This window comes from Sorex fumeus, unplaced genomic scaffold (assembly GCF_029834395.1).
Source record: "Sorex fumeus unplaced genomic scaffold, SorFum_2.1 ptg000037l, whole genome shotgun sequence".
Taxonomy (NCBI): Eukaryota; Metazoa; Chordata; class Mammalia; order Eulipotyphla; family Soricidae; genus Sorex; species Sorex fumeus.
This window is the reverse complement of record NW_026606094.1, coordinates 68,114,158-68,130,000: the sequence shown is the minus strand read 5'-3', so window position 1 is coordinate 68,130,000 and position 15,843 is coordinate 68,114,158. Positions and strand designations below refer to the sequence as shown.

At 49.3% G+C, this 15,843-nt stretch overlaps 1 protein-coding gene across 3 annotated transcripts in view; it reads right to left on the bottom strand.

Annotated features, from left to right (window-relative positions):
- Window positions 1–15,843, bottom strand: part of SNX10 (sorting nexin 10) — a 68,943-nt gene that overhangs the window by 28,642 nt on the left and 24,458 nt on the right. For all 3 annotated transcript variants that reach the window (XM_056118482.1, XM_056118483.1, XM_056118481.1), the window contains exon 2: window positions 4,820–4,866. In XM_056118482.1, coding sequence (XP_055974457.1) covers window positions 4,820–4,843 — 24 coding nt within the window. In that variant the 5' untranslated portion in view covers window positions 4,844–4,866. The remainder of the gene's footprint in view (window positions 1–4,819; window positions 4,867–15,843) is intronic.

The following is a 15,843-nucleotide window of genomic DNA, read 5'->3' as shown; positions in this document are numbered from 1 at the left end:
GGCTCTGTGCTCATTGTGGTCACTCCTGGTGGTGCTCAGGGGACTTTCTGCTGGGCTGGGCCCTGTGCAAAGCAATACAATACTACCTATACAATCTCTCTAGCCCAAGAACACCTTTTAAAATGTGTCTTTGAGGAGACCAGAGAGATAGTACAAGAGGTAAGGCACTTGCCTTGTACATAGCCAACTTGGTTTTGATCCCCCTGCATCATGTATGGTCCCACCAGGAGTCGTCCCTGAGCACAGAGACAAGAAGGAGTAAGCCCCAGAAATGAGGAAAAAAGAAAAAGTGTGCTTTTGGAATAGTCCAATAGTGTGCTGTCCAGCCCCAGGCCCAACAGCACTCGCCCAGTAATCAGACTCACACAGGAGTGTAGTAATGAGTTACTTCACTCAAAAAAAACACCAATAGTCCTCCCAATCAACATTGCCAAGGGAGATGGCTCAAAGCACATGCCTTGCAGAAGCCCAGGATTCAAGCACTGCATGAGCGCCTGAACACCACTAGGGGTCACCCTCGAGCACCACCGGGTGTAACCTCCCTGAAAACACACAAAAGCCACAATCACCTTACCCAAGAGGAGGCCTGAATCCTTGGGAGACACCTCCTAGGCCCCTGAGAATGCCCTGCATGATGGCGCGTCCTAGTTTTCTGGGCTTTGGCCTCTGGAGAATCTAACTGAGTTTACTTCCTGGGGACTAGGATTGCACTGGGTTAGCACAGCCCAGACCTTGCGGGGATCTGGAGATAAGGGAGGAGTTCCACCTTCAGTGGTAGAGGTGAAAGGTCCATGGGGACGGAGGGGGGGTGGTGTGGAGGGGGGAGCGCGGCATGTGACTGAACCCGAACAAAAGGTAAAAAGCAGACAAGGTCTCCAGCATGGCCCTGTGTGATGTGTCACAACAGCAAACACTGCGAGGCAAGCTCCACTAGGAGAAGATGGCCAGCAGCTCCGCCTGGACCCTCCCAGGTCTGTCACCATGTCTTTCCCTTCGTGCTACTGGTGCTATTTCTTTCTGGGGAATAAACCTTAATGGTGAACAAAGGCATTCTCAGCGATGCTGTAAACCTTTCTCGTGCATTATCAAAGCTGAGCATCACGGGGCTGGGGAAGGGAGCTGAGAGTGGGAGCACTGTTTGGCATGCGCGAGGTCCCAAGCTCATGCCAGGGCTTCGCCAGGCTACGCACCTGACCACCAGGCTCAGAACCACTAGGTGGGGCTGGAGTGATAGCACAGCAGAGAGGGTGTTCGCTTTGCATGTGGCCGACTAGGGTTCAATTCCTAGCATCCCATATGGTCCTCCAAGCACACCAGGAGTGCATGAGTCAGGAGAAACCCCCTGTGCATTGCCAGGTATAACCCAAAAAAGCAAAAAAAAAAAAAAAAAAGGAACCACCAGGTATCACCAGGAGTGGTACCTGCTGGGGAGGCCCCCTCCCAAACAACTGAAGCTGGTTGGGAGAACCCCAAACCCACAGGTGTTGTCAAAGGGAAGGGTGGTCCAGAAGAGAGCACCATAGAACATCCTGATCCTGCACTACGCTGTCTTCACTGGGGCAACTTGGAGCGGGGCGGGTTGAGTTTCCCTTCTCACCCTAAGCAGAACCCCGGCAGCCAAAAACCTCCAGAACCCAACCGCAGCCATCCAGGTCACTCTGTACAGTCTCCAATGAGCCTCACCTATGAGGAAACCCGCAGAAAAAAACAGGCATGCAGGACCCATGACTGAGAGACCTCCAACCTCGCTCGAAGTAGGACTGGGCCTCCTCCCTCCAGCTCCCCAGTTTTCCAGTAGCTTGGCAGACACACTCAACAAACTGCCCCAGTACCATATAATGTCATCAATGGCCAAGATGCAGAGATCCTGAAATTAAGCTTTCAGAAGAGAATGCCATAGAATGTCTTGGACCTCTTATATTCTAGCCCAGCCATGGACCAAAAGTAGCATACATTTGTTTGGGCTTAACATACATGCTTGTAATCTCTTATACAAGGGCTTAAATGGCTCCAGGCTGAAATACAATAACCTTCACACACTTTCCTCTTATGGTGGTGAGAAGGTGCACAACGGTGGGACTGGTGTTAAATGTAATGAACTATTATGAACAACTTTATAACAATTAAATTTAAATTTATAAATTATTAAAAAAAGGAAACGTGGTCAAGGAAGAGCTCACAGTCTGACCGATGTCCCCAAGCATGGACTTCCTGGAGAATGAGCTGGATCCCAGAAGTGTGACACACAGAGCGGTCAACCTGATCGTGGAACGGTACAGGGCTACCCTTGGGACAAAGGGGAACAAGAGACTGCCAAGGAGAGACATGGGGACACAGGGTCTTTAAGGGGTGTTAAAGACATCTATTCTTGGGGCCGGAGCGATAGCACAGCAGGTAGGGCATTTGCCTTGCACACAGCCAAACCAGGTTTGAGTCCCAGCATCCCATATGGTCCCCTGAGCACCACCAGGAGTAATTCCTGAGTGCAGAGCCAGGAGTAACCCCTGTGCATTGCTGGGTGTGACCCAAAAAAGCAAAAAAAAAAATCAATTCTTATTTCTACAGGAGAGATATTAGTGAAAACACACTGGGCTGGTCACCTGAGATTAAGTACTGTACTCACTTCACTATACACCTTACAAATCAATAAAACACTAGTTTGTGGGCAAGTGAGATACAGATGCTAAGGCATCAGCCTTGCAAGCCGTCAAGCCCCACTATGGCTTATGTTCCCTCCATTCCCCTCCCCCCAACAGTGATCTCGGAGCCCAGAGATAGGAGTAAGAGCTGAGTACCGCTAGATGTCACTCAAAAAACAAACAGAAAAAGGGAAAAGGAAAAAAAAAGAATGAGTCTAGTTTAAGGGCTGGAGAGATAGTACAAGTACAGGCCTCAAGGGCAGCTGACCTGATATAATCCCCACTATCATAAATGGTCCCCTGAACATCACCAGGGGTCACCCCCTGAGCACAGAACCAGTAATAGCCCCTGATTGCCTCTGGGGCATACCCAAACCACCACCCCTTAAGGGGGAAAATAAAACCCTTAAAACCAAACCAGAGAAGCTGGAGTGATAGCACAGCCAGGTGTGGCCGATTCAATTCCCAGCATCCCATATAGTCCCCGGAGGACCACCAGGAGTAATTCCTGAGTGCAGAGCCAGGTGTGTGCATTGTGCAGAGCCTGTGCATTGCTGAGTATGACCAAAAAAAAAAAAAAACCCAGAACTTGGAGGGATGGTGTGACGGTGGTGGGATTGGTGTTGGAATACTGAATGCCTGAAACAAATCATCATGAACAACTTTGTAAGCCACAGCATTTATATAAAGGGTAAGCGGGTAGGGCGTCTGCCTTGCACGCAGCCAACATGGCCGACCCGAGTTCGATTCCTCCGCCCCTCTCGGAGAGCCCGGCAAGCTACCGAGAGTATTCGATATGCCAGACACAGTAACAACAAAGTCTCCAATGGAGACGTTACTGGGCCCGCTCGAGCAAATTATAAAATAATAATAATAATAAATAATAATAATAATAATAAAACAATAATAAAATAATAAAAACAAACCAGAACACTGTCTTTCCCCAGTCCTGAAAGTGCAGGGGAGAACCAGAACCCCACGACTGGGTTGAGGGAACTGAGTGAACAGAAGACTGTCCCCAGTCGCAATCTTCAGCAGGGCCCAGGATATTCCAAGGGCTCACAGGTAAAAGCCACGCAAATGGGGGCCAAAGCATAAGACTAGCGGGTGAATGGGCCAGGCAGAGGGTTGCAGGCTGGAAACAAGCTTGGCAAACAGTGGAAAACAGTGGGCGAGAAAAGGTTGGAGAATGGTGGAGAAGCAAATTCAAGTAAGGCTCAGGAAGGCCAGCCTTGCACACACTGTGTAAAACCAAGCCCAGAATTCCCAAAGACGAACAGAACTGTGAACATTGCTCAGCGGTAGAGAATCTGCCTTGCCTGTGTGAGGTCCTAGGTTCAATCCCTGGCACTGTGAAAACCAACAGCAAAGAGACCACGCAGGGCCCAGAGAGAGAGCACAGCTTGTCTTGCATATGGCCCACCTGGGTTCAATCCCTGGCATCCCATATGGCCCCCTGAGCACCGCCGGGAGTGATCCCTGAGTACAGAGTTGGGAGTACCCCTAAGTATCACCAGGTATGACTCCCCCCCCACCAAAAAAAAATAAAATAAAAAAACTCAAAACAGGTGACATGCAGCACAATAAGGAAAGTGATGACAGTTTCTCTGGATTTTTATTTGGGGGGGGGGGTGCAGTTGGCAAGGGCATGGGCCACACCCCGGGGTACTCATGGGCTCCTCTAGGCTCCAAACTTGTGAATCAGTCCTGGTGGTGCAACGGATTGAGCCAAGGCTGAATGCACGCCAGGCAAAAGCCTTGACCCCTGAACTATCTCTCGGGCCCTCCCTGGATGCCCAACAGAAGTGAGAGAATTCAAGGAGGACGGGAGGAAATAGAAAACCGAGAAGGGAGAAACAGGGTGAAGACAGAGTGTGGTGGGGCCACGGATCAGGAAGAGAAACTCTGACACGCTGTGGTTGGCAGCAGAAGTGAGCCAGAGCCCAGCTCTGAAGGCTCAGGAGGCGGCCCTGTCCGAGGGCTGGGGGAGTCTCGGTCTCCCCGCAGCCCTCCTTCAGGATGACCCACCGAACAGGGAACCCTAACCCAAACCCTAGGCATAACCAGTTCCACCGAGGGGGTGGGCAAATGGACAGAAAGACCAATGCACAGAAACCAACCAAAACATTCAAGCACGAGGGTGCCAGTACTGGTATATTTTCCACTCTGGGAGGACATACCTCTTTCTCTTCTTCTGGAAACATCTTCAACCCAGGACAGGATGAATCTGAAAGATAAGAGGACCATGCTAGATGACTTGGAATCTCCAAACTGGCACAGCTGTGGCCTGTCCACCCACACCCCCAGCAGGCAACGCCCTCCTCCCCCCCCACTCCCGCCACACACGTAGCCACCCCAGGACTCAGCCAGGGCCTGGCCAGCCCATAACTGTGCCTGGCGACAGACCCTTCCCCCAGAAGCCGGCAGAGCCAGGCTGAGTCAGGAGCTGGAGGGGGAGACCGTGGAGGACAGAGGGGACTGGCCACTGGCAGTGAGGAAGAAAGGGGGCAGGAGGCACCAAGAGCAGGTCCCCACCCCCTTCCTCCCTCCCTCCCTCCCTCCCTCCCTCTAGAGACCACTTGGGAGATGCAGTCATGGAGGTTGGGGACAGGGGGTGGAATTCAGTGGAGGTGGGCAAGTCCAGCATCATGAATCCTACCCTCCCATCAGGCAGCCAGCCAGACTGCCCGTGTGTGCCAACCTCAAGGGGCCTTGTGCGCCACCTGTTCAGTGGACCCCAGGAATCCCATTGGTTGCCTGGGGTTAGCCCCAGAGAAAAAGAAATGACAGTGCTGGCCTGAGCAGCCTGGGCACTCTCCACTTACTATCACCCACAAACAGTGCCATGCTAGAGAACGATGCAGGGAAGGAAGGAGGGAGGGAGGGAAACATAGAAAGATAGGAAGGAAGGTAGAAAGAAGGGAGGGAGGGAGGGAGGGAGGGAGGGAGGGAGGGAGGGAGGGAGGGACGGGAAGGAGGGACGGGAAGGAAGGAAGGAAGGAAGGAAGGAAGGAAGGAAGGAAGGAAGGAAGGAAGGAAGGAAGGAAGGAAGGAAGGAAGGAAGGAGAGAGAAAAGAGAGGAGAGAAAGAGGAAGGAAGGAAAGTAGGAAGGAAGAAAGGAGAAAGAAAAGAAAGACAGAAAGACGAGAGATGGAGGGAGGGAGGGAGGGAGGGAGGGAGGGAGGGAGGGAGGGAGGGAGGGAGGGAGGGAGGGAAATAGATAGATGTTCAAGGGAGAACATGGGCCTCTCTGTGAGGGGAGAGGGGCTTTGGGGAAGGGCTTTTCTCTACATTCCCAAGCTGGGGTTCTCTGTGCAGATAAGAGCGGTAGCCAGGGTTTAAAGGAGAAGAGCTCTGAACTTCTGGGAGTCTTCTTTCCTATTCCCATGGTGGGGTGGGGGTGGGGGTGTGTGTGGGTGGGGGGGGGGCTTTCATTTACACAAATGTCTCTCCTCTCAGTTCCTGGAAAGCATCTCCCCAAGGGGTCCAGCCTTTATTCTTTGCCTCCGTGCCTCACCCCTGCCAGTTCCCGCTCCAACTCCCATGGCTCTTCCAAGGTTCTTCTCAGCCAACGCCCGCCCCCCCCCCACACCAACACCAAATAAGGCCAGAAGGCCAGCGGTAGCCCATTTTCAAGACAAAGCAATGAACCCTAAGTGGAAAATTGCTGGCAGCCTGCCTGCAAAATGACTCACCAACTGACAAGTAGGGTTTTAGAAGGAGATCAAAGTAGAGAGTACCCCTGTGCTTAAGAGCACACACCCCAGGGAGCCTTCCCCCGCAGCAGGAGAACAAACAGGGATGGAGACCCACTTTCCCAAACCCAACCAATCCCCAGGGGTGCACACAGGCAAATTATCCAAGAAAACTTTGATGACGGCCCATAAGACACTACACACCAATGTTCAGCCAATGAGGAACCAGAGGAGGCATCTGTATACTAAGAAATAAAATGCTTGTGGTGATCTATTGCAGTGACCTGTCTCCTGGACCCCCAATCTTTCCAGAACATCGATAAAAAGCCTGGCTTTCACTATGCCGCATGCTTCCGTGTCCATTATTTAATTTCCGGTCCAGTGGGTGTGTTTCTCACACACCTCCTGGCTCTCCCTGCCCACCTTGGCCACATGTGGTACGGCTCCCCCACGTCATCATAGTATTTATATAATCTGTCTCCCCCAATTGATTCAATTTCTGAAACAGAGCTATCTGTGCTTCCTGGCATAGTAAACCTTCACAGCCATCCCTGAGAGAGAGAGAGAGATGTGGGGTTATTTGCAGGGAAGAACAGAGAAGGTCAGAGCAATTCAGTCCAAGACATGCAGCCAGGCTAGCTCCAGTCCAGTTCAACTCAGCTCCCCTGCCCAGTTCTCTGCAGTGCCAAGGCCATCCACATGCTACATCACAAGAACAAAGGGTCAAAGCTGAGGTCTTTTTTTTTTTTTTTGCTTTTGGGGTCACACCTGGAGATGCACAGGGGTTACTCCTGGCTCTGCACTCAGGAATTATTCCTGGCGGTGCTCATGGGACCATATGGGATGCTGGGAATCAAACCCGGGTTGGCCACGTGCAAGACAAATGCCCTACCTGCTGTACTATCACTCCAGCCCCAAAGCTAGGGTCTTAAGGCTCACAAAGGCATTGACCTTTACCCACCCAGGCAGAGGCAACCTGTAATTCTAACAGAATGTCAGTCCCCTGATATGCTACACCCCAAGTCAGACTATGCAGGCTGCAAAAGGAAGTGTTCCAACCGGATCCAAATCATCACAGAGAACCCTGTGGACAATGCTTAATATTTCAAGTCTAGACAGTAGAGTTGAAAGGGGATGGCTGAGAAGATTTCTGTTTCACGCTATATGCTTTCATACGGATTAAATTTTCCCAGTCGCACATTTGTTGGTTTGGAGGCCACAGCCAGCAGTTCTCAGGGTTTACTCCTGGCTCTGTGCTCAGGAATTCCTTCTAGTGGTGCTCAGGGGACCCCATGGGGTGCCAGGGATCAAGCCCAGGTCAGCTGTGCACAAAGCAGGTGCCCTTCTCACTGTACTATGTCTCCAGGCACAACATATTTTCTTCACTTTTTTTTGGGGGGGGGGGGGGGGTAGAAGCTATAGCCAGTGGTGCTCAGAGCTTCCAGCTCTGAGTTTCTAGGTCACTATAGGCAGTGGGATGGAGACCATAAGGTACCAGGGGTCAATCCCAAACTTCCAGGCATCAAAGCATGTAGTCTGTCTGCTGTGCAGTTTAGCCCCATTTCCACTACTGCTCTAGGACCACATACAGGTCACAGGGAGGGAACCCAGGCAATGAGGATTGGGAAAAGACACCATCTCCAAGCCAAGCCAAGAAGAGCTTTGAAATATAGAACTCATATGAGGAGTCCTGGAAGCCTTGAGAGGCAGAACTCCAGACCCAAGCATCACAGAACGAAAGTATCTGTAAACTACATACATAATAAGACTTGTATCTTTTCTATAAAAAAAACTTTCACAATTCCATCATCAAAAGACAAAGGATCTAATGTATAATACAGTGACCATAGTTAACAATACTACATTGTAGAATTAAAATGTTCTATAAAGAATAGGGGCTGGAGCGATAGCACAGCAGTAGGGCTTTTGCCTTGCACGCAGCCAACATGGCCGACCCAAGTTCGATTCCTCTGCCCCTCTCGGAGAGCCCAGCAAGCTACCGAGAGTGTCTCGATATGCCAAACACAGTAACAACAAAGTCTCCAATGGAGATGTTACTAGGCCCGCTCGAGCAAATCGATGATCAACGGGAGGGCCTTTACTTACTTACTTACTTATAAAGAATAGAGCTTAAGAGCTGGGGGTGTAGCTCAGAGGTAGAGCACTTGTTTTGCATGTGTGAGGGCCTGAGGTTCAATTCCTGGCACCAAACAAAAAAAAAAAAACTGTACTTGAGTGGTCCCACAAATTAAAAAAAAAAAATGTAGGAAACCAGGAAATAGGTCAAAGAGCATCAGCCAAGTGTAAGAAAATGCCTTAATCCCTGTGCCCTCTCTGTGCTAAAGTGGGATTTTAGGGGGCTAGAGGTGTAGCATAGCAGGTAGGGTATGTCACTTGAAAGTGGCAGACCAGGGGCTGGAGTGATAGTACAGAGAATAGGGCATTTGCCTTGCACGTGGCCGACCTGGGTTCGATCCTCAGCATCCCATATGGTTCCCTAAGCGCCATCAGGAATAATTCTTGAGTGCAGAGCCAGGATCAATCCCTGTGCATCACCAGGTGTGACCCAAAAAGCAAAATAGATAAATAAATACGATGTTTAAAAAAAAAATGAAAGAAAGTGGCACACCAGGCTTCAATCCCTGGGACCAACTACAGGTACTCTGAGTCCTGCTGGGGGTGATCCCAGAGTCAACCCTGAGCACCAGCGGATGTGCTTCCCCTTAAAAAAAAAAAAAGAGTGGGGGTGATTTTTTCTTTAAGCTTTATCTTGTCTTCTTGGTTTACTATACTGTTAATGACAGGGCTTCATGTGTAACACAGTCCCTCACCACATGCTTCCCCAGTGCTTACTTCCTCCACCGCTTCCCTGGGGTTCCCTCCTCCTGCTGAGCTCCCCTGTGCTAAACTTCCTGCTGCAGAGCAGTTTTCAGTTTCTATTGCTTTGGGGCATTTGTTATTCTCCTACGATGTTTAATATCCCATATTTCATTCCCACATTTGAAAAAGATCAATGACACGCTCCAGAACCCTTTTCGGAAAACAATACAGGCAACCCTTGAAGCACTAAGAACCAAACTCCCATACTGCACTTCTTGGCCTGTACCCCCAGAGAAGTAGGATTTTAAACCAGACCAGTTTTGACTTCCCTGCAGCCTGCACAGGCTTCCCAGGCTCGCCCAAGAGGCCTTCCATTTTCTTCCCTTTTCTCCCTCTTTGCAAAAACCTGACTCTCCCATCAGACCATAAACAGTCTTTGTGCTTTACAGCTCCTTGCAGCCCCTTTCTCCTTGCTAGGGCCACCCCCACACCCCCCACACCCCACCGGCCTGCCTTAGGAATCACTGAACAAAGTCCATTAGGTCAGGGGTCTTTAGCTTCCATTCCCAGGTGGCTGCCAGGCCAGCTGTAGGTGTAAGCACTGAACTCTGTCTTTCATCTAAATTTATGCAAATAAAATTGTTTTGAACCCAGAGCAAGCTGCAGCTCCTTCCTCTTCACTTCCTGGTATGACTTCCCGCCCTCCAAGTTCCCCTTATTCCAGCACTTCCTCCACACCCCCTGTACTCTTTCTGAGCCCTAATGACTAAACATCCTGGGGTGCACATTATTAGGCAACCTCCTTCACGCCTGTGACTTCACGTCAACCCACAACGGGGCTTCCAGAAATGAGCAATCCACCAGAAACTGATCTTCAACATATAGGACTAATTGCCTGAGAGCTAATGGGGCAGGGTGGTTAAGGTACTGCATTCGGTGACCCAGCACTGCATTCGGTGGCCCCTCCAAATGTAAGCCCAGGGATGGTCTCAGAGCAAAACAAAAAGAACTGTACAACTAAGAGCCTGAGAGACAGTTCGTTCAACAGGATCCTCAGAAAGTTTGACTCCCAGCACCCAGTGTTCCCAATCACGACGGCCAGGCACACAGAGCTGGGAGGAATACCTGGGCATTGCCAGATTTGGGCCAAAATTTAAAAAAAGAGGAAAGAAGGAAGGAAAGAAAGGGAGGGAGGGAGGGAGGGAGGGAAGGGCGGACTGGAGAGATAGTTGAGTAGGCAAGGAAGCCAGCCTTGTATGGAGCAACCTGGATTCCAGCACCCCAGATGGTCCCGAATCTCACCAGGAGCCTGAGCACTACTGAGAATGGCCCAAAGACTGGAAGGAGAAAGAAAGGAGGGTAGAGGAGGAGAGTAAAAGCCCCTCTGTTGCAGAAAACCCACCCTTCCTTTTCTCACTTCCTCCTTCTCACCCAACTTACCTTTCCATAATAATTTTTAAAAGCCACCAGAACTTGAACCCTACCTTCATGATTCCCTCCGAGTTCATTTCTGTCCCCAAAACCTCTTTTATTTCTGGCTCCAGTTACCTGGCTTCAGTCCATCCCCAGGGGCTGATCAACCTAATCTCTCTCTTTAGTTTTCATTTCTTGTCCAGCCCCTTTGGCTCCATCCAAGCAGTTCACCAGCTCCTGTAAAGTCTCCGAGGAGACCTTCCAACCACCCACCCACGCACAAAGAAATCCAGAATTAGAACGTCAGAGGCCAACTCAGAGGTGAGCTAGAGGCAGCCAAGTTCAATGCCCTCTGAATCTTTTTCCACCTGAAACCAAAAATTTTTACAGGACCCCAGGCATACAGGCATAGAAAATCAGAATATATTTAATTTATGAATAATAATCTCTTTTGTTATGCTTTGTTTTATTGCTTCTGGGACACACCTGGAGTTGCTCAGGGCTTATTCCTGGCTTTCTGCTAAGAAATCACTCCGGGTAATGCTCAGGAGATCATATGAAATTCTGGGGATCAAACCCAGGTCAGCCAAGTACAAAGCCAATGCTCACTGTGTTATAACTCCAGGCCTGGATAATCAATCTTATGGGAATTTATCTTAAAGTAAATATTGAAGGGCAGGAAGAGAGTTTAATGGGCTAAAGTTTATTTTTGCATGCTGGAGGCACAGATACAATCCCTGATACCACAGGGTCCCCCAATACTGCCAGGAGTGACACAACCCTCCCCTCCACCCAGCACTAAGCCAGAAGTAGCCCCCAGGAACTGCCAAATACTGTTCCATGGTCACGGTCACGGTCATCCTGTTGTTCATCAATTTGCTCGAGTGGGCCCAGTAACGTCTCCATCATGAGACTTGTTGTTACTGTGTTTGGCATATCGAATACGTCACGGGGAGCTTGCCAGGCTCTGCTGTGCGGGCGAGATACTCCCGGTAGCTTGCCGGGCTCTCCGAGAGGGGCGGAGGAATCGAACTTGGGTCGGCCATGTTGGCTGCGTGCAAGGCAAAAGCCCTACTGCTGTGCTATCGCTCCAGCCCATAACAATTTTTTTTAATTTTAGGGTTATATTTAAAAAATAAATAAGTAAATAAACAAATAATTTTAGGGTTATGGACCACACCTAGTGATACTCAGGGACTACTCCTAGCTCAGTGCTTGAGGGTCACTTTCAGTGGTGCTAGGGAGTGCTTGAGGTAGCAGGATCAAACATAAGCCACCTGTATGCAAAGCACGTTCTCAGGCTACTGAGCTTTTTCCCCAGACCCTCAAAAACAAATTTTTAAGATATTTTTTTCACAACCCACAGTCTGTTATACAACCCCTAAAGTATTACAACCCAGAGTTTAAGAAACTAGATCCTAGGGGGCTGGAGACATAGTACAGGGGTTAAGGAACTTGCTTTGCATATAGCCAACACAGGGTCAATCCCCAACACCCTGCCAAGAGTGACCCCTGAGCACAGAGTCAGGAGTAAGCCCTGAGCACCACTGGGCGTGGCACAAAAACAAAAACAAAAAGCAGCTTGGTCCTGTTAAACATCTCCATCCAGACATTCTGTAGGCCCCTCTAACGTACTGTCTAAACCAGAAGGATTACCATGTGACATTTTGCCCTGCCCTCCGTGGCCTAGTCAGTTCTACCACCCCACATTACCACATTACCCATTTTATAATGCTGTGGGCATCCATGTAATGACTCAGGTGAGAATCCCAGAAAATGTCTTTGATTCATTCCTTTCCCTTGCCCTTCAAACCCAAATGGCCAGCAGGCCTGCCCAATCCTCTCTCTAAATGCTCCTAAAGTTCATTCCCTCCTCTCAGCCTCCAACATCACAGACCTAGTTCAGGTTCTCATCACTTCCCTCCTGAACTCTAGTTGCAATAATGGTAGATTTCAAAGACCCTGACCCTAATCCGTAAATGATTTCTGAATCAATAAGAGAAGAGACAGGGGTGGAAGAGACAGACAGACAGAGACAAAGAATAAGAATGAATGAAGTGGATAAGTGGAGAAATAACTGAGGTAAACAAAGAATAAATCAACAAAATAGCAAATGCATGTTCTGTAAAAGACATACATGCATGTGCATGCGCATATACAAATATATACACACAAACACATACACACACAAGAAAACAAACGAACATATCATCTCATGGAATAGGTGCAGCCAAGCAGATTACAGGATCTCAGGTGAGAAAGTTGACTTCACAGGGCAGGCAGATAATAACACTTGAGTTTCCTGCAGTGGTCAGGTGCTCAGTCATTTTGTGATAAGGTCACATATGGTCCACCCAGCCAGCATGTGATATGCTGAAGCCCAGAGGGACACTGACATTCCAGGTCACTCAACTAGTAAGTGGCGGGGTGTGTCACTCAACTAGTAAGTGGCGGGGTGTGCATCAAACACAGATCTGCAGAGCCCAATCTCATGTTGGCTTCACAGCATGCAACTTCAGAAGATAACAATAACGACAGCCAACACACAGAGAGTGTTTTAATGAGCAGTCCCTGTTCTATACAATGACATATATCCTCACAGAAAGCCCATGAGGCAGGTGGCAATATTACACACATCTGACTACTACCAAGGCAGGTTTTAACAAGTCATGTTCAAATGGCTAATCAACAGAGGTGAGACTTGAGTGCCAGTGGCTCCATTGTCCATGTTGGTGATCCTTTAACCTTATCTTGCAATGCCTTAATGATGGGGGCAAGAGGGGAAGAGGCAGCTCCAGGTAATTTTACGCAAAAGTCAAGAAGATTTGAAGTCACATTTGGGAAGAGGATGGAGATTCCTTGCAGCCAGAATGGAGGGGATCATGCAAAGTAAGAGGCCAGAGATAAAAATGAGATTAGACTCAGCTTCTTGTTATCTATCCAGGACCACAGGCTGGATATCTAAGGTCGGTTACTTGCCTCTACCAATTGGAGGAGCATATTCTGTTTTCTTAACCAAAGTAGTCTGTTCTCTTGCATTTGAAGGTGGAAAAGCTAAAAGCTTAAGGTATAATTGATTTAACCTCAATATTACTGTTATGCGGTAAAAACCTCCCCCAAAGTCCACAAGACAACATCAGCCCCCTAGACTTTATGCACTTATTTTGTTTAGTTAGGAAAGTAACATATGATTTATTTTAACTCTGTTTCACAATACTCCATGAAGATCAATAAATCACCCTCTTTACACTTCACTACCAGGAGGTTTTACTTGTCAACTACGAGTTCGTACTAGAAAATCGTAGTAGAAAACAAAATTTGATATTCTAAAAAAAAAAAAAAAAAAAAAAAAACCTACCCTTCCACCATAAGACTACTTTGGGAACTTGGGAACAGAAAAAGGGGAATAGGCAGGTCACATAATCTAAACAACCCTTTAGGTCATTCTGAAACTCCAGTGATCCCAATCTTATCAGTCATCTATTAGGTAAATTTAGGAATTCCTGCTCTTCTAGCTTTGCCTCTCCACTGTGAGAATTCCAGGGTTGGGGGGAGAGCGGGAAGGGGGAGGGGGGAAGCATGCAACAGGACAACACACTCCCAGCTTGAAGGAGAAGTGAACAAGACAAGAGGCCCAAAATGGTGTTACTTCTATTCAAAGGCCTGTTGGGAAAATGAGATTTCACTGTTTTCACTCTCCCAGAAACAAAATCTTAAACCAACCATCAGAAATTGCCGAATCAGCACCTGTCAGATAGGTGATGGATTTCTGGCCTCTAAAAGTAAAACTGACAGTGGGGTGTGTGTGTGCGGGGGGGGGGGGGGGGGGGGCGGGTATGGTGCCATCAGCATCGTTATCAGCAGGTCAATGAGGACGAGTGCATCAGCAGCCTGATGGCGCCCTCAGACTTCCAGATACCCCAAAAGTGCTGCTGTGACTTTGGCCAGACCCCAAACACGTGGGGCAAAGTTTACTAGGAAAGGAAACGGCCAAAAGTTAGGTATGTGGGAGACACATCCACAAACCACCTCTGGCTTAGCTATATAATTGGAGGCATGGCCTCTCTGGTTCCTGATCAAGCTGCTTAATGGCCATGATCTCAGAGACTCAGAAACAAATCTCAAAACCCAACGGCTTTTGGCAAAAATGCATATGGTCCCTGCAATAGGTTACCAGTACTGGGTCAACCAAGGTGGGAATAGGTTTCATGCCTTGGCCTGTTCTCCCTGGCAGCCTGGTGGCCACCATCCTCCAGAGGCCACTGGACAGTCTGGGCCCGCAGTGACGAGACACATGGGGCCTCACAGGATAGGGGTGGAGCCGGCCCTTTCCTCCCCACCCCAATAAGACCCTGAGTTGCTGCCCATGAAGGGCTTCTATGGCTCCTGATCAAGCTGCTTAACGGCCATGATCCCAGAGACTCAGAAACAAATCTCGAAACCCAGAGGCTTTTGGCAGAAATGCGTCTGGACCCCGCAGTAGGTTACTGTCGCCGGGCCACCCCAGGGGGTAAAAGGTGCTGTCCCTCCGCCTGCTCCCCCTTGGTAACTTGGTGGCTGCCATCTGCCAGAGGCCATTGACAGTCAGGTTTGGGACCACTGTGACGAGACATGTGGGGCCTCACGAGATGGGGGTTGAGCCGGCCCTTTCCTCCCCACACCAACGAGACCCCGAGTCATCGCCCATGAACGGCCTCTCTGGCTCCTGATCAAGCTGCTTAACAGCTATGATCCCAGAGTCTCAGAAACAAATCTCGGAACCCAGTGGCTTTTGGCAGAAATGTGTCCAGACCCCACAGTAGGTTACTGCCACCAGGCCACCCCAGGAAGGAAAGGGTATTGTCCCTCTGCCTGCTCCCCCTAGGCGACTCAGTGGCCTCCATCCTCCAGAGGCCATTGGACAGTCAGGTTTGGGCCCTCAGTGACGAGACACGCAGGGCCTCAGGGGATGGGGATGGAGCTGGCCCTTTCCTCCCCATCCCAACGAGACCCTGAGTCACCACCCATGAATGGCCTTTCTGGCTCCTGATCAAGCTCCTTAATGGCCATGATCCCAGAGACTCAGTAACAAATCTCGGAACCCAGCAGGTTTTGGCAGAAATACACCCAGATTTAATTGTTAAAATTTCGAAATTTCAAAATCACACGGCCACTACTGCAGCCACACGACATCATATGTTATTCTTAACCAGCAATAGAAAACAAATTGTCTACTGTTGCCTTTTCAGCAGATCTGAGTGTTGGGGTAAAATCTCAAATAATAATGTTGGGTCTGG